General features: G+C 38.2%; 1 protein-coding gene across 1 annotated transcript in view; it reads right to left on the reverse strand.

The window, feature by feature from the left end:
* Positions 1–5,318: 5,318 nt before the first annotated feature.
* The window catches only part of SUCLA2 (succinate-CoA ligase ADP-forming subunit beta), a gene marked incomplete at its 5' end in the record, with an annotated part of 38,554 nt that continues 18,247 nt past the window's right edge, over positions 5,319–25,625 (reverse strand). Inside the window, 6 exons of the mRNA XM_084235214.1 lie at positions 5,319–5,549; positions 9,925–10,013; positions 10,785–10,905; positions 14,771–14,913; positions 14,997–15,158; positions 23,991–24,129. Coding sequence (XP_084091340.1) covers positions 5,475–5,549; positions 9,925–10,013; positions 10,785–10,905; positions 14,771–14,913; positions 14,997–15,158; positions 23,991–24,129 — 729 coding nt within the window. The 3' untranslated portion in view covers positions 5,319–5,474. The remainder of the gene's footprint in view (positions 5,550–9,924; positions 10,014–10,784; positions 10,906–14,770; positions 14,914–14,996; positions 15,159–23,990; positions 24,130–25,625) is intronic.

Below are 25,625 nucleotides of genomic sequence, written 5' to 3' on the forward strand. Positions count from 1 at the left end.
TAAAAAAAAAAAAGAAAAGAAAATATAAAGTGCCTTGAAAATCAAGGCAGAAGCCCAGGTGCAAGCAGACCTGAGGTCCCACAAGTGGCTAAAAACAGATGTAAACTAACTTTTACAGGTGTGGAGTAGAACTGTCCTTTCAATCACCCTGGCAGTCAAGAGTCGTTACCTTCATCCTACATGTAGGTGCTGCATCTTCTCTGTTTCAATGACAATTTCTATCCACAAGGTAGCTAATGTCACTGTGCATCTGTGCCTGCCCAGGTGCTGCATGCCTTACCTCTCTATACTTGATTGCCTCCCACTCTGCCAAGATATGGTTAAACAAACCTTACCCGGCCTCCCCAGAGTGGTGACACCCTGCCCCCTTACCAGGCCATCCCTTCTCTCCATGCCCTGAACATACCCATGGAGTGGAAGCTACATTAGAGTAAAAGTAGAATCCTCCCACCTTCCCCTTTCATTTTAAGAGATCTTAATCTTGTTTGTATCCCCAGTTCTGACTCAAGTCTAGCACTTGACAAATCTTAGTTCAACTGAATTGCAGGTCTTTTGTCACCAAAGTTCTTTTGAGGAAAGAAGAATAGTAGGTAGGTAGTAGACAGTAGCTCTATCTCTCAGAAAAGTATCAATTCTTGCAAATACCTTTGTTTAAAGGATCAGAGTAGAAAATAAGGAAGGGACATTTCACTGAAGTAGCAGGTTTGACTTGTGGAAAACAAATCTCTGGAGCTATCTTTTAGGAGGGCAGATTTCCATGTGAGAAAAAGCAGCTAATTATAAGGAGCTTGATTATAGGATGGTCTTAAAAGCAAGTTTTAAACACAAATCATATTATTTACTACCTAGATTTATGTTCTTTGCTGATTAAACATACAGTAGCAGTGAACTATTTTAGTTGCTTAGAAGAGTTTTCTTACTCTAACAAATTAAGAGGTGAGATGTTCATTTTATTTTGCCACCTCTCAGAAGTTCACGTCTCATTCCTTCTCACGAGGTCTGGTGTTCTTCCCACTATGAAGCATGAACAGCTTTTTTGGAATGTGATTATAAAAGCATCATCCCATTATATATTTGTCATTTCTGTCCTTAATACTCACTCCAACTTTGCTGTAAAGTACCAAGTAGCATATTTTCTTTTGCGTGAATTTTTCTCATCACCTTCTAACTTGGGACATAAAATCTGCTGGAGCAATTTCCTACAAATACATTTGAATTTGACAGTTTAAAGGACAAGGCTATCACTGCACCCTCTCTGCAGATTCAGAGGTACGTAAGAGTCTGCCCCCTGCTCCAACCAACAACAAATAGGAAAGCTCTGAGGTCATCGATCTCTCCAGTCTGGGAGATTAAAGCCTGTGTATCAGCAAGAGAGAAGAGCAAAAAGAATGAGCAAAAAGGTGGACAATCAGAGAAGTGGGGAATGGAAGGAATGACACAGAGTATGAGAGAAGTGAGGAATAGCAGAATGCCACCAGGGACGCCCCGCTCTAGTTCTCCTAGCAGGCAGAAGGGGAACCTTTCTGAATTGAGTTCAGGATTTTTCCAGTAACTGCTATCAAATGAGTGTTCTAAAGCCTAACCTTGCTTTCACTTTATTTTTTATTTTTTAAAATATTTTATTTTATATAATTCTTACATCATTGTTCATTTTTGCGCAATGTATGCATTTTCATTTTGGTTATATTCCCCATGCAATTGCACCCCCCTCTTATTTGGACCCTAATCCTTCCTCTCCCTGCCCCTCCCCTCCCTGTAGTGTGTCTCTGGTTTATAGTTGCTTGTTGATTTTGATTTTTACTTTGTATTTTTTAGTCCTTTTCCTGGTCCCTTATTTAGGTTTTCTAAATTCCTGCTAGGAGTGAGACCATCCAGCATTTTTCTTTTTCTTTCTGACTTATTTTGCTGAGCATGAACCAGCTGTTTATAAAGGAGGTATGCAGAAGTACAGTATGAGAAACAGAGATTTGAGGTCATGTCGCAACACTACAACACCTTGTTTAAGTCACTTACCCTTTGCATTTCAATGTCATCTGCTAAGCGAGGATAACACCTGCCAACTTGTCACCTTGGTACACTGTGTGGCACATAGGAGGTAGCCAATTAATATTTGTTGAATGAACTGGATACTGTAAATAAATCCCTAAAATAATTATGTAGAAAAAAGAATTATAGAATCTTTCCGATAGAAAAGTCCTTGACTATCTTTAAGGTTTAATTTTATTTATTTATTTATTTATTTATTTATGCAAGCACTGGGTACAGTCAGAAGCACGGGAGGGTGAGAGGATTCACCAGAGCCAGAGCAGGGAGCAGAGCAGGCAGAAGGACCGAAGTACACTGCTGAGGGGAGCAGCGGGCGGCAGGAGAGGTCTGCGCGCCATGTGGGACCCTCCTCCGGTGGCCAGGGAGCAGCCAGGGATCGAACCGGCGCTGCGGAGGCTGCGGGCAGCTTCACAAGCCAGCGCTCAACCGCTGCGCCACCGGGGAGGCCCTAAGGTTTTATTTTTATAAAGATTTATTTACTTATGCATACAAGAGCTGTGGTGTACACCAGAGTTACGAGGGTTGAGAGGATTCACCAGAGACAGAGTGGGGAGCAAAACAGGTGTATTCTGAAATACACTGCTGAGGAGAGCAGCGGGAGAGACAGGAGAGGTCTACTGCACCATGTGGGTTGCTATGGCCAGCGGGGAATCAAACTTGTGCTGCAGTGGCTGGTGATAGCTTGATAGTGCGGTCTTTAACCCCTGCACCACCAGGGAGCCCCAAGGTTTTATTTTGTTTTACTATCAAGTCTGACCATTTGGACTGAACAATTTAAGAACTGATGTAATTTAATAGTAACAGCAGATGCAATCATAGTATCAAGGACATTTCTTCTAAATTAATGTCCAAAAGCCCCAACAAAAACTCAGCTTCAAGTTCTTTTGAGGGAAACACTTTACTAGTCTACACTTCCATCTTCAAACATGTCACAAGACAGGATAGGCAGAAAAAAAAAATACAAAAGCAAGTCAAACTATGGGTATGAATTTTAGCAGCGATTACAGTCCCTGTGAAATTCCCACCACCAGTTCACCTGTGAACTATCACCACGATCCCTTGTGCTCTTCCCACCCGTTTGGATCCTATTCCTCTCCGTCTTTCCCCCCCTTCAGACTGTCTCTGCCTTACAGTTGCTTGCTGATTTTGATTTTCACTTTATTATAATTATTTTCCCCCCAATTCCTTATTTGAATCCTCTACATTCCTCCTATAAGTGAAACTATCGGTATTTTTCTTTTTCTTTCTGGCTTATTTCACTGAGCATGACCCCTTCCAGCTCATAGGATTCTTGATAACGGACAGGATCGTAGCAAGGTCATCCTTTCTACTCTTTTTGTTTCAGAAGGGCTGCTACTATAGGCAGTATGCCTGACAGAACTCCCTCCTCACTAAACATGAAAGAGATGCAATACACAGGACAACAAAAAACATACACACAAGATTAAAAGAAACGAAAAATAGGAAGACGCTGATAACTTGTGAAGAAAAAGTCCATCGCCTTAGATCCTCATGAGGCAAAATCATGAATAACGACTTTCTATTTCTTCAGAGTGGAAAAATGGTTGACAGTACTAGCTTTCTGAAAAGAACAAAACTGCCATAGCCTCAATTCTCAGAACATTCAGAAGGTAGGTCAAATTCTGGCACTCAAGGACACAGGTCTCTTACCTCAAGCCTCTTTTTTATTGCGTTTAACATTGGTTCAAACACCCTTTCATATCTGTTTTCTCTTCTTTTAAGGTTGTCAATTTGGCCATCAACTTTTTAAACCATTATTTTAGCCCTTCACTTTCACCTCATTTTAAATCAAACTTTTAAGCAAAAATTGATTTAACAACCTTTCACCTTTCCTCATTTTATACTGCAAACCTCTAAATCTTATTTTCGTTCTTACCACTACACATTACATAAATCTGAAAACTGATTTTACCACAGGACTTTCTCACCGTTTTACATTTCAACAGGACAAAAGAGCAAGATTCTAATTATAGCCCTGCACACCTGACCCCCTTCTGCTAACATTTACACCCATGATTTTAAATTTCTTTAAATAGAATTCTTTGCCAAACAAAACAACTCACACCAAAATATTAAGTTCAATGCCCAGCCAGGGTTGTATTAGTTTCTCCTTTTTGGTTTTGCTTGTTTTCCTCCTTAATAGGTGTGAACTTTTAAAATGCCCTCTGGCACACACATAAATAGCAAAATTGAAGTTAAATATTTGTAGGTGGCATTAAAATATGCAATGACATGCCAAGTACATGATGTACAAATCTTTCCTAGAGGCGTTTAATGCAATGATGAACATACACCTTCTACTGTTTACTTAATGAAGAAAAAGTATAATCCAGATCACATAGATTTTTTTTATTAACTTAAAATGACATTGTTAATTATGTCTTCCAATTTCTCATAAATATACCTTTATGTGCTTCCTCCCAAATTCTTTTTGTTGTTGTTATAGTGAGATAATGTTGATTACATCACAGTATATGTCCACACCTCTACAAATGTAGGTCATTTCACCACACCCACAGCCAAAGCCCCAGCAATTCTCCATTGGACCCCCCTCTGCCCTTTGCTCCCTCCCCACCATATCCCCTTTGGGTAGCCTCAGTCATAGTCCAGTGTGCCCTTCTCCTTCCTGTTTTCACTCCTCCACCTTTCGCTCCCTCTCCCCTCCTGGATGTCTCAGATCTATGATCAACTTTCAAGGTTTGTCTTCCTCTGACTTTTTGTTTGGTTTCCCTATATCCCACATATAAGTAAAACCATCCAGAAATATACCTTTATTTGATACAAACCTACAGGCTTTTCTTAACACCACATCATCACAAAGACTTAGAGTTATCAGCTTTTGGTAATGATTAAAACAACATTCAAAAATTAACAAGTCACTTCACTAAAATACTTAACATAATATTCTGGGAGTGCTTGAAAGCTCTGTTCATAAATAGTGATTGATAAATTTAATTAGGTATTTGGTGTTGAAGATAAACATTTTTTATATAAAACATTGTTTTAATACATTATTCTAATAGGGCTAGTTATTAGATATTGCCATATTTCTAACACTAAAGAATAAAGCTTTATCTTCATATTTATTTTATTCATCGGACTTGATCAATGAAGAATATTGCAGCCAACCATAGTAAACTGGCATATTGCAAGTGACATTCTATAGAAGTGAAAAAGAAGGTTGTAACAAAAGAAACTAGATAACTGCATTACATATTCTTTACACAAACAGCTCGTGCTGACCAGTAGAATTAAATGCAGACCAAATGCTTTAAAAAGTTTTTGTATCTAGATGGCAATTACAATCTCTTTATTACTAAAGAGAAAAGGAACAATATAATACAGAACACAGTATTTCAATGATTATAGCACATTTAACACCTTCAGCCATCCAATAGGTTCTCTGTTCAGATTGGCAACTGAAATTTCACATCCACATGGGCTTGCTTGGCTAAGGTCACTATTTCAGAGAGCTTCACAACCTGAGAGGAAAAAACAAAGTTTTTTTGTCTCTTTTTTTGACAGAAACATAAAGTCAAAACTCCTGGTAAATGTGAAATTAATGCATGGTCAATTTTTTTTCATTTAAGACATCTGGGCTGACACTGTTATAATTCAGTTCATACTGTTACAAGCATTTCCCACTCTCAAAAGATAGTCAAATCTGACAATCTTGATAACCCACACTTCAATACCTTCTGATTATTTATATATATCGACTTATAAGTAATACACATTAACATAAATTAACTTATAATAATATATAAGTAACCAGAAGGTATTGATTCCGATTGTATACAGTATGTAATACCTTAATTATTTATACATATAAATATACATATATAAATTTTAATAACTTTTTGTAATTTTAACTCATATATAATGAGCAAGTACTGACTATATCCATCTGAAATATGTACACACCTTGTTTTTATTGTCTAAACTGTATTTATCTTACAGACCAAAAAGTGAGTATTTTAGTTTGTACTCTGCAATGCAAAAAATATCTAAACACAAGTTGGTTTAAAAAAATGTATACAATCTTAAGAGTATTGGGATGGGAATATGTGTCAGTGCACTGGTATTTTACTTTCTATCAGTAAGTTAACAATTGTCAGCCTGAATTCCAAGGCCCTCATTACAACCTTTCAGAGAATATCCAGCTGGTTCCTATCCAGCTTCTCTCCTACCCAGGAGAGCAATTAAAAGAAGGTTAAAGTTATGTATATTGGGTTCAAATCCCTACTCTGATGCTTGTGACATGAGATCATAAAATAAATTTATTTATCACTTATCTAGTCTCTGTTTCCTCATCTACAGATGTTATATCATCAAATTCATATTAAATGACCTAATACTTGGGAGAAAAGGCTAGGGATTGCATGTACAATAAAAAAAAATAAATGGTAGCAGTTGCTAACACCATCATCATATGATATTAAGATTGTCATGATTTCCATACTCAGTACAAAACTACAATAACAAATCAACTTTGCTTTTATCTTTCATGATCTATCTAATCAAGATTCTGATTCTTTCTTTTCTTGTCCACTAAGCTTTTCTTAATTCAGGCAACCAAGTTTATTTCCAGAGGCAAATTATAAGCTTTCTGTAACCTCCACCTCACAATTACTACACTAGCAGAATCTCTACAAGCTCCACTATCACTCTCTTCCATTCTCTAATTTCTCCCACTAGGCTTCCTGCTTCTATTCTACTTTCTGAAATGCCTACCAGAAGGCTAGGACCCATTTAGTTCTGAATTTACATTTCATGATCATTTCTGTCTCCAGAAATTAAGGATATGAGATCCTGTCTACCTAAAGAAGCAAAATAAAAAATAAACTCAGGATTACTATAAATGCCTCTAAACTGCAGTTGAATTTTATTTACTAATAAGTAGTTTCCCAAAGTATATTCCAAAGGAGGGCAATAAGAAATTTATTATTCTTATGAAATGACATCCCATAGGACATCAGCATATCCCAAAAGCCTATTATTATTAATTAAACCATATTATTAAACCACAGAGCCACAAAAAGGACTTCATGAAATGTCTTTAAATGGGAAAGAGTCTCTTGGTCTCACTCATAGCAGGAATCTAGAAAACTTAAATAAGGGACCAGGAAAATGAATAACTATAAGAAAGTGAAAATCAAAATCAACAAAAAACTATGAACCAGAGACACTTTTAGGGGGGCGGGGGCGGGAGGGGAGGGATTGGGGTCAGAATGGGGGGGCTGCAATTGTATGGGGAATATAACAATAAAATTTATTATAAAAAAATAAATAAATAAATAAATGGGAAAGAGTCTCAAGTTTTCACTTGGAAACTTTTTTTTCTCTCTACTAAGGCATATGCATAAGATATATTTGTTGATTAAAAGAAACAAGGTAAAATGAAGGTTACTATTATATAACATGGGAAAGCAGAGTGATATATGTATATTTACACATATATACACATGCCCACGTATATACATACAATATATGTAAATGTGTATATACATTATTTCCTAATGTTCTAAAATAGTAAAAGGATGAACCAAAAACTTCTTTTAAAAAAAATCTTATCACCTATGGTGAAGAAAGAAACAGGAACTGGTATAAAAATTAGATACTCTAAATATACCTTGTTTTGTCATTTTAACTTTGGAGCCACATAAATATTTATGTAATATAAAACAAAAAAATTTTACAACTATGCCTTTTTTTTTTTTAAATAGAGGCATGTTTTTTATTTATTTATTTATTTGTTTGTTTTTTTGTTTACACATGCACTGGGTATAGTCAGAAGCGCGGGAGGGTGAGAGAATTCACCAGAGCCAGAGCGGGGAGCAGAGCAGGCAGAAGGACCGAAGTACACTGCTGAGGGGAGCAGCGGGCGGCAGGAGAGGTCTGCGCGCCATGTGGGACCCTCCTCCGGTGGCCGGGGAGCAGCCGGGATCGAACCGGCGCCGCAGAGGCTGGGGGCAGCTTCGCAACCCAGCGCTCAACCGCTGCGCCACCAGGGAGGCCCCAACTATGCCTTAAAAAATAATAAACCAAGCTTTATATAAAGCAATTAACTATTTCACATGAATTTTAAAATCCAATAAGTTTGTGAAATACTCCAAAGGACAGATAGAATGACACACAAAAATCTTAAACTGCTTTCAGTAATCACACTGTATTGTTTCCGTAAAACTGTCATGTCTGTACTGAGGGACAAAGCAAATGAATATTTATGTTAGTATGGCATGGGACAAAAGAGAAATAGATCTCAAATCAGACAAAACCTGTACTCCAGGATTTGCACTGAAAATATCACTATGTACTGATGTATTTATCGCATTGAAAATAGACATTTTCTTAGATTTGTCATTCAAAACGTCTACAATGAATATTCCAGTAGGTATGAGTACCCTTAAATCCCAAAGTGTGGCAGCTTAGAGTCTAAACACCATTTGGATGATTCCAGGCCTGGAGCAGGAAACATAAAGATGAACCTGAAACATCTCATTATATTAGAAAGTATATCAGAGAGCATGGGATAGGACTTAAGAGTCAATTTGAAAAAGAGGTTCCCACTGATCAAAGATGGGTTTATTGGAGGATCAATAAGAATAACTTAGATGGATTAAAGCATATCAAGTATGTTTAACCATGAGTTTAAGATACTGTGTGCATATGCACAGAATGCACACATACCCACATCTAAAAACAAAAAGAAACAAAAAGAGCTTTAGTCACCTTTGTAGGACATAAGGAAATAACCTCTTTATTTTGAAAACTAGTCAACAAAAAATAAAAATTCAGTAATTATTCCATTTTCTATGCAAAGTAGTAACAGTTGATACACAGAAAGGTTACTTTTTATAAGTATTCCAATATAATAAATGGAAAATGCAGACCCTTAGAATCATACATCAACTATAAAATATTCCTGCTCCTTGCTCCTCAAAATCCTATGTGAATAGAATCAAGCCCATAAACTGAACTACCATTTTACAGGAAAATACAGGGCAGAGGAACATTTTAAATGAAACCCCTGTGCCTCCCTGGTGGCGCAGGCGGTTGAGCACACTGCTGTGAAGCTGTCCGCAGCCTCTGCAGTGCAGGTTTGATCCCCGCCAGCCTCGGAGCAACCCACATGGCGAGCAGACCTCTCCTGTCTCGCCCGCTCCTCCCCTCAGCAGTCTGCCTGGTCTGCTCCCCATTCTGTCGCTGGTGAATTCTCTCGCCCTCCCGCACATGTTGCCTGTACCCTGGTTCTTTCATAAATAAAATAAATCTTAATAAATAAATAAATAAAAGAAACCCCTGAGAAACAGTAATTAAAATCCATTCTATGGGAAACACTACAAGACCACCATAAATAAACTTCAGAAAAGAAAAAAAAAGGGAGAACCTATAGATTAAAAGAAACCTAGTTACATTAGACAGTTACAATAAGAAGACTTATTCTGAACCTAATTCTAACAAAAAAGCTTAGCCAAAAACTATTGAGAAAATCAGGGATGTCAACACTTATTTTTTTTTTTATAAAATATAAACATAACACCATCATCCCAAATGAAACAATGTTTTTGTATCGTTAACAATCTTTTATGAATACATGATAATCTATTTAGACTGAAATAATGTTTGAGATTTGCTTCAAAATAATCATAGCCTTGAGGAAGTAGAAGGTAAGAACACAGATGAGACAAGATGGTGCAGATAACTGTTTAAAATGGGTGATAAGTATAAGGGGTTAGACAGTGTTATTTAGCTGAAACACTAATTAACAATATTAGCTGGTTCATTTTGGAATCTTAGTGTTTATAAATCTTTTATACATACAAATTTTTCCTTAGAATAACATAGCCCATTTACCATTTTAGCAGCTTCATCCAAGTCATCACAAGCAAGAATCTTAAGTCCACTGTCCGCTATCAACACCTTAGCATCATCAACTCGTGTACCTAAAAATGATTTATGCAAATATAAAGATGATTTAAAAATAGACACAAAACCACTTAAAACATTTGCCAGAATATGCTGCAAGTATGAAATTTCAACATAGGAACACTTCCATAAATTAGTATAAATGCTCCTAAAGTAAATACTGTAAAAGCTTGTAAAATATTTCACTTTGCCATAGGTGAGTCGAAATTCAAGACAAAGCATAACAATAAAAAGTCTTTCAAATTACACCAAGCAAAACTACAATTTTGTCCCAGTGTTAGAAAACTTATAAAAACCCATGTTTTTAGGGCCTCCCCGGTGGCGCAGCGGTTGAGCGCTGGGTTGCGAAGCTGCCCGCGGCCTCTGCGGCACCGGTTCGATCCCCGGCTGCTCCCAGGCCACTGGAGGAGGGTCCCACATGGCGCGCAGACCTCTCCTGCCGCCCGCTGCTCCCCTCAGCAGTGTACTTCGGTCCTTCTGTCTGCTCTGCTCCCCACTCTGGCTCTGGTGAATTCTCTCACCCTCCCGCGCTTCTGACTGTACCCAGTGCATGTATAAACAAAACAAAAACAAACAAACCAGCAAACAAATAAAGCATGCCTCTATAAAAAAAAAAAAAAAAAAAAAAAAAAAAAAAAACCCATGTTTTTAAATCTCCTATTAGTAATATACTTTCACTTAAAAGACAAAGTTATTTGAAAACTGTATTTTAAATGATATTTCACGGGAATTATAAATTTTTAAACAATTAGTTCATGGGAAAACTGCATGCTATCATTGATACTCACCTTGTAACCGTACCACAATAGGTATTTTAATTTCCAAATCCTTCACTGCCATGACTATACCCTGTGCAATAACATCACACCGCATGATTCCTCCAAAAATGTTGACCAAAATAGCCAGTACCTATCAATAAAACAATTCAGATAGATTAAAATTTTAAAAGAAGAAATATTTGTCCTTCCTTCTCAAGAAAATACTTGTACATGTGCCTTATAATAAAAATAATTTTATGGAAATACTTTCACCCAAACCACCAACATCAGGGGCCCCCTGGTGGCGCAGGGGTTAAAGTCTCACCTCCATCAAGCTATTGCCAGCCACTGTGGTGTGGGTTCAATCCCCAGCCAGGGAGTTAGCCCACATGGTACAGCAGACCTCTCCTGCAGACCTCTCCTGACTCGCCCACTGCTCCCCTAGGCAGTGTATTTCAGTAGATCCGCCCGTTCTGCTCCCCACTCTGTCTCTGATGAATGCTCTTACTCCCCACACCTCTGGCCTACATCTTAGTTCTTATATGCATAAATAAAATCTTTAAAAAAAAAAATCATTTGAGGTCCAATATCCAACAGAACTTATTTTCCCTTTCCTAAGTAATTTCAACACCAGGCTCATATTTCCTTCTTTCATACCTCATAAGAACTAGACCTCCTAATCCATCTACTTGTTTTCTATAAAACATTGTTGCTCACCACCATGACTACCCTAGATCATGTTATAAGACAATGCCACGTGCAAGATCTTGAATTTAGAGTCCATTAACCATCATCTCTTCATTTATCCTCATCAACTCAACCAATTTTTCATGTAAACCAATATTTCCTCTAAGTTCACTCCTGGCTACACTTCACATCCAAACCACAAGGTCTATTTGATTTAGCATTCTTTCATCACCACACTGATAGTCTAAATCACTATTCTTCCAGCATTTCCCCTTTCCCCCCCAAAAAATATTTATCTTTAGGAAAAAGGCTTAGTTCATTCATCTGCACCAGACATTCTCAACAACTGAGCTGCAAATGGGTTACAGGGTTACAGATACCCATGCTCAAGCCTAATGCAACAAGGATGATTCTGGGATAACTGGAACCTCAGGGGGCCAGAGGACTCTTGACTATAAGCAACCTTCGCCATCTCCTATGCCGCTTGAAATGGCTTTTCTGAGAATGTCAAGACATGAAAAAGGTGGACACACATTGAGCTATACTACGCATTCCTTATCTTTACCACATTATGACTGGATTTTCAAGAAATGAAAGTCTAGAATTTTTAATGGACTAGAATTCATTGGGGTCTTGGGCACCTGTATTATCTCCCTCCCTTCAAGCTCATTCTGGAGAGTTATAATATTCAACTCAGGACATCATATAATACTTCACCCTAAAGTTAATGACTCCTTACCTTGCCATTTATACCTCTAGTTCAACTAATCACCACTACCAAGAACAAATCCTTGACCTACCCAGAATATCAAATGTGTGACTCTCATTCTCAATCTCTTCTCCTTTCATCTTTAATACCTTTCATCTGTAAGGTCATCGAACATAGTCTTTTCCTCATTGAAAGCCTCTTGTCCCACAACCCTTTTCTAATCTCCCAGTGTATCACCCAATTTGTCTTTCTTTAGAGCCTGGACACTGTGGCTGAGTAATTCAATGATGCTATCATGTGTATACTTAATCCTCTCATACCCAGTCTTCCTCTGTCATCCTGGTTCAAATAAAGCATTCTTTAAAGAGTCCAGTGTATTAGTTTATTGACTCCAAAGAAAAGCAAAAAAGTAAAGCAAACAAAATCACTGAAATACTAGCAATACCTGAAAAGTCCTCAAGAGCACTGCATTGTGCTCTTCATTCACTTCCTAAGCCTACTATCCTACTCCAAGCTTTCTAAATTTTATTGTATGATCCTCCTTTCTCCAATAACCCCACCTGTAAAGAGTAGTCCCCTCTCCAACACTACCCTCATCACCAAATTAATATAGCTCCTCCAGGTCTTCACTCTTTTAGCTACACTCACTCTTCAACTTCAACTCTCTTTTCTACTTCCAGCTATAAATAGCTCAACTTCTTGGTCTTCTGAACAAATAAGCAAGCAAACATGCACCTCACAGTTCTCTTCAACCCTACCTTCATTCAAGTGACAGCATTATGTCCATATGTGTTTTCATAAAAAACACTCTGAAAGAGTAAACTCTCCTGGACTTGCCCACTTCCCTCAATAACCAATCACAATTTAATTCATTACAGCCTGGCTTCATTCCCTCTCCCTTCTACTATTCTTGCTAAGCTTCCCAATCATCCGATAGCATTTGCCACTGTTACCTACCCCCTTTTCAAAATTCTTCACATGCTACCTGTCAACGTTACCACTCTTTCATGATCAGCAACATTGTCAGCTTGTTAACTATCTCTTCTATTGGACAGTCCTTCTCTATTCAATTCTTCAACATGGAAGAGTTCCACTAGTGGTTTCTTCATCTTCCATGGGTCATCTCACCAATTCCTAACATTGTGACTTTTCTCAATATATTGAGAACTCACAAACATATATCCAACTATTATAAGAAGTATGGTATCTTTAGAAATGCCTATTAGATATAGTCACCATAACCCAAACTCAATATATTAACCAGAAATATCTATTTGCCTACATTGTTTCTGGCAGCATGAAAGGGATTATCACCCAATGATTCTCCCCTGCCAGAAGTCCTAACGAACTCCTTCTCCATGGCCCTCCCAAAAAAAGAAAAAATAAATTTAATGATTCTCAGAAATGTCTTTCTTTAAACTAGGTTTCTTTGCTTTATTTTCATTGACACTGCCTTCATGTTTTTGAACAAACAGGTATAATAATCAAATTGTTCTCTCATCAGTGCCATCTTTCTCTCCATTTCACCCTCTGTAAGAGTTCCTTCTTAACAAACATTTTTTCTTTTAATAAAGTTAGAGGTTTATGTGTTTGTATAGGTGCTAGGTGAGGCACAGGGCTTAAAACCCAAATTTCTTGGATACCGGGCTCTTTACAACGTGGTCTCAATTTGCTAATATTATCTCTAACTACTCTTTCCAGTAATGTTATATTTTTATACGTAGACATCTTGTCATTACATGAACAGAGTGGGCCTTTCTGGATTCCATGGTTTTGCTTACTTGCCTAACTCATTCATTTCTCCAAACATCTCAAAGTATCACCCATTCAATAAAGGCCACTCTGTTTCTTCCAGTTATCAGCTTTAATCTATCCTTCCATAGTACTACATTCAGTTTATCACCTCAGTAAGACTATAAATGCCTTGAGGGAAAGGACCATGTATTCTCAGACCCAAGCACATTGCCCAATACAAAGAGACATAATAAGCATATAGCTACTTCAATGCTATCCACATTGTCACCCTAGGCTCATGTTCTATTTCCAACTGACAATGCACTTCTTGTCAGTCCCCAATACTCTTCATATGCTTTTCTCCATTCTTATATGTAGGCTGTAAAAGCCAGGCTTAGAAAAATAGCTCAATTTCTAGTTCACTTTAGCAAGTACTCAATAGGTAGCTAACTAGATCATAATCTGCTTTTAGAGTTTATGACAAAAGAAACTACAAATATGCTTCCAATAAAATGATTATTTTTATGAATAGTTATTAAACAAGAGAAATAAAGTACATTTTATCTCTGAATAAGGCAAAAAAGTTTATAGGTACAAATTATGCAGTCAACTAACATCTCCAGAAAATGTTTGTATAGTAATGGCACCACTTCCACATCACAACCATATTATTATTTAAACCTAGTATTTCTTTACCTGGTTCTCTAAATCTCAAAGGGGAACTTTATTCTTTTTTTCTAGTTACCTTTTACAGCATTGAATTCAGTAACTTTACCAAATTATTGAGGTCTTTTGAATTTTAATATGCAACTAGTATAATCACATTTACTGATTGATCAAATTATTTCTCAACATTCAAATTCTAAAACATAAGCCCCACCCATACCTTTTTATCTGAAGTGATAAGCTTAAATGCTTCTGTTACTTGAGAGACTGTGGCACCACCTCCAACATCAAGAAAGTTGGCTGGAGTTCCTCCATGGAGTTTTATTATATCCATTGTGGCCATAGCCAAACCAGCACCATTTACTATCAAGAGAGGAAAATGGGTTGTATAAGCAACACAAAGAAAGTCACTTAAGCTTAGTCAATCCAAATCTAATGTGTGGTACCTAGACAGCCTATATTTCCGTCTAGGCCGATGTAGTTGAGATCTGCCTTAGCTGCAGCTTTGTCCCTTTCATCTTCCTGGGTCCAGTCCTGTAGCTCAAAGATTTTCTTCTGGCGATAAGATGAATTAGAATCAAAATTGATCTTTGCGTCCATGCACAGCACTTTGAAGTAAAAAAAAGGAAAGTGATCTTAATCTCAAGACATACAATATACTGTCTTTAATCAAAAGTCCTTTAGGAAAAAAGACATTTTGTTATTTATCAAAAGTATTTCAATTTATTTTCACAATGAATTCAAACTGTTTCATGCAAAAGAAACCATTCTGATTACAACTCTGGCAGGAAAAAGGGCTAGTCATTGTGGGCCTCTCAGAAACCCGATGACAGTATTGGTATAAGCTATTTAAGTGATTCCATTCAAATGCACTGCTTTTGCATCATTCTGTTTTCAGAGCATTACTGGAAAAATATGTCTAAAGCCTAGCTTGCAATTATTCAAACAATTAAACCAGTACAATTAAAGAGAATTATTTCATTCTATGCAATAGACGCATTCCTAAAAAAAAAATGTGCACCAAGGAAATAATTCTAAATTTAATTGTCCTTAAACTACTGTTTTAAAGAATACTGTGGTAATTTTCCCAAATTAATTTCTATCTTGTCATATAGCAACTTAGTACCAAAAGAGATACTCTTTTAAAAAATATTCTTGAAACTTATTATGTACCTTGTAAGTGTAACCCATCAATCTATATATGTTTATAGCTATACAGTCTATATTTGTGTAATGCCTCGATTCAAAATATATAAAGATACTGTGAGAAATACATGTATTTATTTGATCAGCCTGAGTTTGGACTCATTTGTAAAATAAAAACCGCTCATTAGTTCTTATAGCCTTTGTTACCTTCTCCATGTAAGCTATTGTTACAGCTTACTAAAAGATAACCCTCCTCTAATCACTTCTACTCCAATACTGCCTATATACTACTTTTTACCCAAAATATCCCTATCATACAACTGTGTCATATCTAAGAGCACAAGTTCTGTAGCTGATTGCTGAGGTTCACAGCTTACCTCCACCATTAGCCATGTATCCCTGGGCAAGTCACTTCTTTGTAACCCCAATGTCCTAACCTATAAGGTGAATCTACTGAAATATACTGCTGAGGGGAGTAGCAGGCGAGATTGGAGAGGTCTACTGTGCCATATGTGGGTTAGCTCCCTGGCCAGGGATGGAACTCAGGGTATAGAGGTAATGCTCTGAGACTTAACCCCTAGGCTACAGGGAGGCCCCCGTTTCACAGTTTACTTTTAGTCTACAATCAAGGAACTCTTAAGAAATGTTGTGAAAACAGGTTAACTCTCAATCAGGAAAACTGCTCTACTGTCCCATGTGAGCACAAATTCCCTGAATCAATGGGCCTTCTATGGGTACCTGGATATCAAATTACTAACTCCTACTGTTAGGTAGCCTTTAAATTCCCTTATCAGATTTCCCAGCACATAAAGACTGAAATTTAGGGAAATGTTAACATCTTTCTAGTTGTTTTTCCCAAATAGAAATATACTGTCTTTCCACATATGTAAGTCTTGATTTGTATCTTTTTAAGTAAGACTTACTTACTTTATGTAGGTCTTATATATCCTCTTAAATTTATTTATAGAAATACATTTTTATATGTAATACATATATTTTATCTATTACTTATACATAATAAATATATAAACAAATACATGTTATATTATACATATGTATTGTATACATATACAGTAGGTGCGACATAAAGAAAATACATCTTAGAGGCTCCCTGGTGGCGCAGGGGGTTGGGACACAACCTATGAAGCAATTCGCAGCCTCTGCAGCATAAGTTCGATCCCCAGTCGGCAAGGGAGCAACCCACATGGCGAGCAGACCTCTCCTGACTCGCCCGCTGCTCCCCTCGGCAGTGTATTTCAGTCAGTCTGCCTGTTCTGTTCCCCACTCTGTCTCTGGTGAATCCTCTCACCCCTCACTTCTTCTGGCCTGTACCCAGCTCTTGTATGCATAAATAATCCTTTAGAGAGAAAAAAGAAAATACATCTTATTTTTTTCTTGGGGTAAAAAAACCTCTCACCATAAGAGCAATAGATATCAAATTGAGATCTGTGTACATGAGAAAACAAAAAAACTTCAGTATGAGAGAGAGAGACAGACAGACAGACAGACAGACAGAAAGAGAGAGAGAGAGAGAATGCTGGAGAGCCCAGATAGAGTGAAGACTTGCTGGGGGCTGGGAGGCCTGCCACCTCCTGGCCCCCAGTACCCCTGCCTGATGTGTACCTGGTAAACCCCAATAAAAGCCTGCAAAAAGCCATTGTGGGCTCTGACTCCTCCTTTACCCGGTCTGTTAGATCATAGAAAACCTGCACTGTGTCCATTCCTGACCCTACAATGCCAAAAAAAAATTAAATAACACTGGATAAACATTGAAAGATATTTGTATGAAGGGCCTCCCCTGGTGGCACAGCGGTTGAGCACTGGCTGCCCTCAGCCTCTGCAGTGCCAGTTTGATCCCCGGCCGCCAGTGAGGGTCCCACAAAAAAAAAAAAAAAAAAAAAAAGGAAAGATATTTGTATCAAATGTCAGACAACAGATTATCATCCTTAATAAATAGAATCCACACATAGAGAGACCACCAAGATATTACTAGCTGAATAAAGCAAAGTGCAAAATGTATATAGTATGCAATCTTTTCTGTAAGAGGAATAATAAAGAAAGCTTAGGGCCTCCCCTGGTGGCTAGGCGGTTGAGCGCCATGCTGTGAAGCTGTCCGCAGCCTCTGCAGCGCTGGTTCAATCCCAGTCTGCCGGCAAGGGGCCCACATGGTGCAGCAAACCTCTCCTGTCGCGCCCTCAGCAGTGAATTTCATCAGTCTGCCTGTTCTGTTCCCCGCTCTGTCTCTGGTGGGTCCTCTCACCCTGTCACGCATCTGGCCTGTACCCCGGTTCTTGTATAAAATAAATAAATCTTAAAATAAAAAAAAGAAAGCCTACATTTGTTTTTATGGTGACAAAAACACAAGAAACTGAAAAACGAGTAGAGAAGGGATGGGGGAAAGTAAAATTCCAGGTTAAAGGCTCACAATTGATAGAAAAAAATATATATTTTTTTTTAATTTTGAGCCATGTATATAAAGTAATACTCAAAAATAAACAAAGGCCTCACCCTCCCGCAAATCTGACCTATACCCCAGTTCTTATATAAATGGATAAATCTTTAAAAAAAAAAAAAGGTCCTAATTCATAAGATCCATGAATGTTACCTTATATGGTAAATTTTTTATAGATGTGATTACAATAAGGATCTGAAATAAAGATTATCTTGGATCATATGGGTGGGCCTTATAAATGATATCACATGAGCCTTTACAAGAGAAAGAGAGAGAGATGCACACAGAAAAGGAGGCAGCAATGTGACCAAAGATGCAGAAATTGCAAAGAAGCAAACATCAAGGAATGCTACAAGAAGCTAGAAAAAAGCAAGAAATGAATTCTTCCCTACAAGTCTTTCTATGGCATGGAATTGTTGACATCTTGTATTCAAGTGATATGTATTTTGAACTTCTGGTTTCCAAAACTGTGAGAGAATAAATTTCCATTATTTTACGCTAACTAACTTGTAGTAATTTGTTACAGCAGTGTAGAGTAAATGATTTTTCAGGCTTTTCTGCCCTCCCACCATTAGGATTGCCCTGCCTGATGGGGCACCTGCAGTTGTTATATTGCTGCAAACTGTCTTATTTGTTTCTGTGGGCCACAGGAGCAGTACTGAGATACTCACCAAGAGAAAGAGATGCAGGAGAGAGAAGAGGGAGAAAGAGGCCAGAGAAGACCAGAGTGAAGACTTGCAGGGGGCTTGGAGGCCTACCAGCCTCCAACACCCTTGCCTGCCGTGTACCTTGTTGCAGCTCTGTGTGTAAGCTCAATAAAAGCCTGAGAAACCCACCGAGTGCTCCAGGACTCCTTCTTTACCCATCGGCCGGATCAGAAAACCTGCTCTGTGGCCATCCTGCCCCGACAATTGGCGTAAGTCAACAGGATGATCCTATGCAGACAGGTATGGAGCCCTCCACAGACGTCAGGAGGGACTGAAGAGTAGCAGATTATGTTTGCCTATGATAACGCTGGACGTGCCATGGCAGCACAGGAGATGACCAAGGTCCAGGAGCTGCAGGAAGAGCTAAGGATGTTGCAGGAGCATAGGAGGTGGACAAGGTCAGGGAGCTGTGGGACAAGACCTTAAGTGGAAGAGGAGATGGCCTGCGAGGACCAGCCCATGACCCCTGAGGCAGCAAATCTTCAGGGAAGAAAGGACCATGATTCAGAGCTCGCCAGTGCTGATGCAGGAACAGACTGATGGACTTGGATTTACAATCCCGCCAGAAGGTGGAGGAATTTTTTGGCAGGGTAATGTTCTGCTTTGGGGATCCTGGGGGAGGATGGTATTGTTTGTATACCCCAGGAGATGGGAATCTGGGGGTGGCCAGTGGGCCTAGGTGGCCAGGAGTAGCCTGTGTACTGCCTAGCAGCCAGGCAGAGGAAAAGTCAACTTAGATAGGCAAAAGCTGGTGCTGAGATTTGGAAGCCCGGAGCGGCTGCTAAGCAGCCTAAGTATGCTAAGGAAAGCCAGTGAGTCTCTTAAAATCACCTGTGGGTGATGCCCTGCTCATTGTGGAGTGAGGGTGAGGAGCTGAGGAACCCTTCTTGGGGGATGGGTTGGGAACATGGCTTGTGGTGAAGCCCACAGCCAAAGAGGGGACCCAAGAGGGGCCGCGTGTAGAGCTTGTATCCACGGATCCCCAACCCATGTGCTTGTGCAATGGGTTGGCCTGAGTGCAGGGGTCTGCGTGTTGCATTGGTGACTATGAAAGTCCAGTGTTGGAGTGACCACAGACAGAAAACCCTAAGGATTGGGCGATTACCCCCAAAGAGTACAGAATCGCCAATCCAAGAGTGAGTGCATCGTGGGGGTGGATGCCGTGTGAGGCTTGTGGCCAATCCCATAGCAGGAGAAGGCCAGGAAGCCTAATGGCTCCTGGTGTGTGACGGCAGATGCCTGAGTGGTTCCCATACCTCGAATGAGCAGTGTACTTTGGCAGCAGAAGTGGTGGATCATCTGCTGGTGCCAATAGTCGTCTTTTGCCACTAGGTTGGTGCCCTACCTGGAATTATTTGTGTTCTATTGTGGGCCATGGCTGCAGTGTATACATTTGTTAAGGAAAAATTGTATATATGTAGATTGTATGGCAGAAAACCCTGAGGGGGTGGACTGTAGGGTATATGGTTTTTCAGGCTTTTCTGCTCTCCCACCATTAGCATTGCCCTGCCTCATGGGGTACCTGTATTTGTTATATTGTTGCAATCTTTCTTACTTCTGTGGGCCATGGGAGGAGTATTGAGATACTCACCAAGAGAAGGAGAAGCAGGACAGAGGCAGGAGAAAGAGAGAGAGAAGAGGCCAGAGAAGCCCAGAGTGAAGACTTGCTGGGGGCTTGGAGGCCTACCGGCCTCCTGGCCCAGCAACACCCCTACCTGCTGTGTACTTGGTTGCTGCTCTATATGTAACAGCTCAATAAAAGCCTGAGAAACCCACCGAGTGCTCCAGGACTCCTTCTTTACCCATCTGCCAGATCAGAAAACCTGCTTTGTGGCCATCCTGCCCTGACAAGCAGTCAAAAAATACTAACACAGGTACCAAAGGACAGGAATGGAAAATTCTCAGAAAAAAATATGTCCCAGAAAACATGAACTATTCACACCACCACTTAAATAATGAAAAACAACATCATTTCCTATTATTTTGATAGGGGTTCAATTCAATATAACAATAATTTTGGCACAAGTAGACAGCAAAATAAACACCTTTATTAGAACAACTTTTCTGAAAACAATATGGCAAAATTTGAACCAATAATCAAAACTTATGTTAAACATATTAACAAAAATATACTATTACTGACCCAAAAATTTTACTTCTAAAAATCTATATGAAAAATAATATGTCAAAGATTTTATAAAAATATTTTTTCAAATATTATTTTTACTTATTTATGGATACAATAGCCACAGTGCAGACCAGAGGTGTGGGAGGGGGGTTGGGAAGGGGGAGAGGATTTACCAGAGATAGAGTGGGGAGTAGAACAGGAGGATCTACTGAAATACACTGCTGAGTGGAGCAGCAGGCAAGACAGGAGAGGTCTGCTGAGCCATGTGAGTTGCTCCCTGGCCTGGCCAGCTGGGGATCAAATTGGTGCTCTAGTAGCTGACAATAGCTTGATAGCACTGTGTCTTTAACCCTTGTGCCACCAGGTAGCCTCAGCATAAATATTTTTAAAGCCTTTAAAATTCTTTGAAAAATATTTAACATGAAAAAATTAACATGAAAATAGTTTAAAAAGGGAAAGATATAATAATTAAATGGATAATTTCCCAATTACAGAAAACATTACATAAAATATTAATTGTGTAATGAGGTTTTAACTTTTCTCCTACCTATCTGTATTTTCTAACACCTTACAAATGTTCTATGATTAATATACAATGTCCTTAATCAAAAAACAACTAAACCATATATAAATGCATACAAAGAAAAGAAAAACTGAACAGAGAAAAGTTATTAAGAAATTCCATTAGTGAAAAAATGTAGCTATAGAATTCACAAGTGAAAAGAATTCAGGGAATATTTCTTTCAGTATTACTAAGTTACATAATCAAAAAATATTTATCTTATAAGATAACCCTCCTTCACTGTACATTTGTTTTAAAATCTATCTAAACCCTCACTCTTTAAAAAGTGTAATTACTTTTTAGTTTTATAAAGTACCTCTATAACCACAAAAGATTATCTCATTTTTCTTTATACAACTATATAAATGATCAACCAAAATTGATTTTTATAATAAAAAATACAAATAAATCAAATTACAACAGAAGCAGTTAATATAAAATATCAAGAGAAAATCAGATTATAATAAAGCAACTTATATTTTAAAGAAACACTACATGGAGGACATGATCAGAATCTGATTTACTTTTAAAACATTCAAAAGAAGAGCTGTCACAGTGACAAGTTAATTCTATTTCTTTAATGACTAATTAATATTTTAATAAAAGTATTAAAAGTACTCTTTGCACAAGTAAAAGAGACAATAACCAAGATGAAGAGACATCCCACAGACTGGGAGAAAATATTTGCACTCCACAAAACTGAAAAGGAACTGATATCAAAGATCTACAAAGAGCTTATACATAACTCAACAAAAAAACATAAAGAATCCAGTCCAACCGTGGGCAGAAGAGCAAAAAGGACACTTTTCCAAAGAGGAGATGCTGATGGCCAACAGGCACATGTAAAAATGCTCAATATCACTTATAATCAGGGAAATGTAAATCAAAACCACAAGGTATCACTTCACACCAGTAAGAATGGCCCACATCATAAAAACTAACAGCAACAACAAATGCTGCCACGGATATGGAGAACAGGAACCCTCTTCTCTTACATTGCTGGTGAGAATGCAAACTAGTCCAACCACTATGGAAATCCATGTGGAGAGCCTTCAAATTACTAATCATGGAGCTACCATATGACCCAACAATTCCACTCCTAGGAATCTACCCAAAGGACACAAAAACATTAATTCAAAAAGATACTTGCATTCCTATGTTCATCACAGCACTATTTACAATGGGTAAAATATGGAAACAACTTAAATGCCCAAAAATAGATGACTGGGTCAAGAAGATGTGCTCTCTCTCCACACACACACACACACACACACACACACACACAATGAAATACTATTGAGCTATGAAAAAAAAAACACATGGCATTTGCAGCAACATGGATAGAGCTGGAAGGGATTATGTTCAGTGAAATAAGCCAGAAAGAAAAAAAATAAAGGAGGAATACAAGGAAACCATATAAAGGGATCAGCCAAAAAAAAAAAAAAAAAAGAAGACAAAACTAGCAGTCTAAATTAGAGATATTCACTTGGGGAGAGGGAGAGAAAGGGATCAAAATGGGAGGGAAGAGCACAAGAGTCTATGATGATGGTTCATGGTATCTAATTTTATGGGAACAACACCTGAGAGAAAAAATTAAACACTGTACAAAAATGAACAATGATGTAAAAATACATAAATAAATTTAAAAAAATACAAACAAGGAGTAAATCAAGGAGATTTTAGAGGAAACTGTGTCTTGAAATCACATCGTGAGAAGTGTCATATTTTCATGCTAATGAAAAATATTTATGTTTTGGGAAAATCTCTCCTATAATTTTTCTTTAGACCCATAAACATACTTGTCATAAGAGACTATGTTTTGCAGAAAATCCAAATAATGTTTGGAATTGTGCTAAGAAGTCAAGAAAACAAAAGTGAAGAAAAGTATTTTTTAAATTAAACTTAGTATCTTCCTTCTTCCTCTTAAAAAAAATAATGTTCCAGTCAATTGCTCTTTTGTACAATAAAGATCTCAATCTCACTTCTACAGATTGAGATTCTCCAAAACTACAGCCATACACTCACTACCATATCAGAAAATCAAATCCAGCAATGGTCAACAAGACTTCTGCAATGATAAAAATGTTCTATGTGTGTTGTTCTATACAGTAACTACATGTGACTTCTACTGAGTATTTGAAATGCAACCTAAGAATGGAACATTTTAATCATATCACTTCAATTACATGTGGCTGGTGGCCACCAGTTTAGATTTTAACCTCTCCATGCAATACACACATACATACACACACACACAGAGGTTTCTGTTTTAACAGGTCTTTTCAGAATTTGTTCATATCCATTCCAATCATTATAAAACAAGCTTCTACATAACATAGTTCACTTCCTCCTGAGTTCAACTTCCTTACCTGAAGTAGAAAATAAGTGGGCAAATACATAATACACAAGTACATAATCAATGTTTGATAAAGAAAGATACTTTACCAGCTCCATCTGAATCCTCTACCATTGGATTTATTTCTACCATGGTTGCATCATATTTCAGAAAAAGGTTGTATAGCTTGACCATGTTTTCTGCTGCAGAATCCACAAGATTAGGTGGAAATCCCATCTTCTGTGCAAGCTGAAAGCAATTTGTCTCTATTATACAAGGTATGTTGCAGATGCCCAATTAATAGTGAATCATTGAAATAACAAAACTCATAGTTTATCACTTAATTAAGCATGAATCATTTGTAGTCAAACATTTATCAATAAAATGACAGGGGCCTCCCTGGTGGAGCAGGCGGTTGAGCGCAGCCTCTGCAGTGCTGGTTGGATGCCCGCTGGCCTTGGAGCAACCTACACAGCAAGCAGACCTCTCCTGTCTCACCCACTGCTCCCCTCAGCAGTGTGTTTTGGTCTTTCTGCCTGTTCTGTTCCCCACTCTGTCTCTGGTGAATCCTCTCACCTTCCCGCACCTCTGGCCTGTACCCCGGTTCTTGTATAAATAAATAAATCTTAAAAAATAAAATAAAATAATAAAATAAAATGGCAGATACTATTAGTAAATGGTTAAACAAAACTTTTTATTCAAAATTTTCAAAAGGTAGGTAGCATGTCTACTTTCCAAACAAAAAAAAAAAAAAAAAAAAGATTCAGAGAGGTCAAGTGATTTGCCATTCACCTACTGTTTATCCCTTAGCCTTCATACTGCCTCTAAGCCTTATAACCAACCTAAACTGAAAGAAGAGGCTTGTATTTTCTTAGCACTGTATATAAAAGGTGGACTGACAATCCCAATAGTCCAAACAATGGCCCAAATATTGTTACCCTATTTTACCTCTTAAGTAATTTATAAAAAATTCACACCAAGCAATGAGGATACATCCAGTCAAGGAAGTATTATCTCATTATTCAAAAATCTAATGAGCACTTAATACATGGTAGACCCCAAAGACAGAAATACTTAAATTTCTAATCTAGAAGAAAAGTTCAGCCTTGAACAGATTCTTACCTAGATACACTTAGGACTTTTTAAAAAATACATGCACCAAGGTCCTAACCCACAGGTTTGTTTCACCATGAATCTTTAAGTTTTAAAGGTCCATAAGCAATTATGAACAACTTGTACAAAAACTACCCTTCTGGCTATTTATTCTAACTGCTTCCAATGCTCAAGACACAATGAAGTTTTTCCCCTCCTTTCCAGTTGCTATCTGCAGGGTAATGGTTTTCAGGGTTTTCTGCCCCCCCACCATTAGGATTGCCCTGCCTGATGGGCCACCAGCAGTTGTTCCATTGTTGTGTTGTTTACTTCTGTGGGCCGTGGAAGGAGTCCTGAGATTGTCACCAAGAGAAGCAGAAGCAGGAGAGAGGCAGGAGAGAGAAAAGGAGAAAGAAAGCCAGAAGAGAGAGAGAGAAGCCCAGAGTGAAGACTTACCAGGGGCTTGGAGGCCTCCTGGACTTCCGGCACCCTTGCCTGCGGTGTATGTTTGCCACACTATATGTAAAGCTCAATAAAAGCCTGAGAAAGCCACAAAGGGCTCCAGGACTCTCCTTTACCCTGTCTGCCCGATCACAGATAACCTGCACTGTGGCCATCCTGCCACTACACTATCTAAGTTTGCAATACATTTG

Source organism: Talpa europaea, assembly GCF_964194135.1.
Source record: "Talpa europaea genome assembly, chromosome: 6".
NCBI classification, from domain to species: domain Eukaryota; kingdom Metazoa; phylum Chordata; class Mammalia; order Eulipotyphla; family Talpidae; genus Talpa; species Talpa europaea.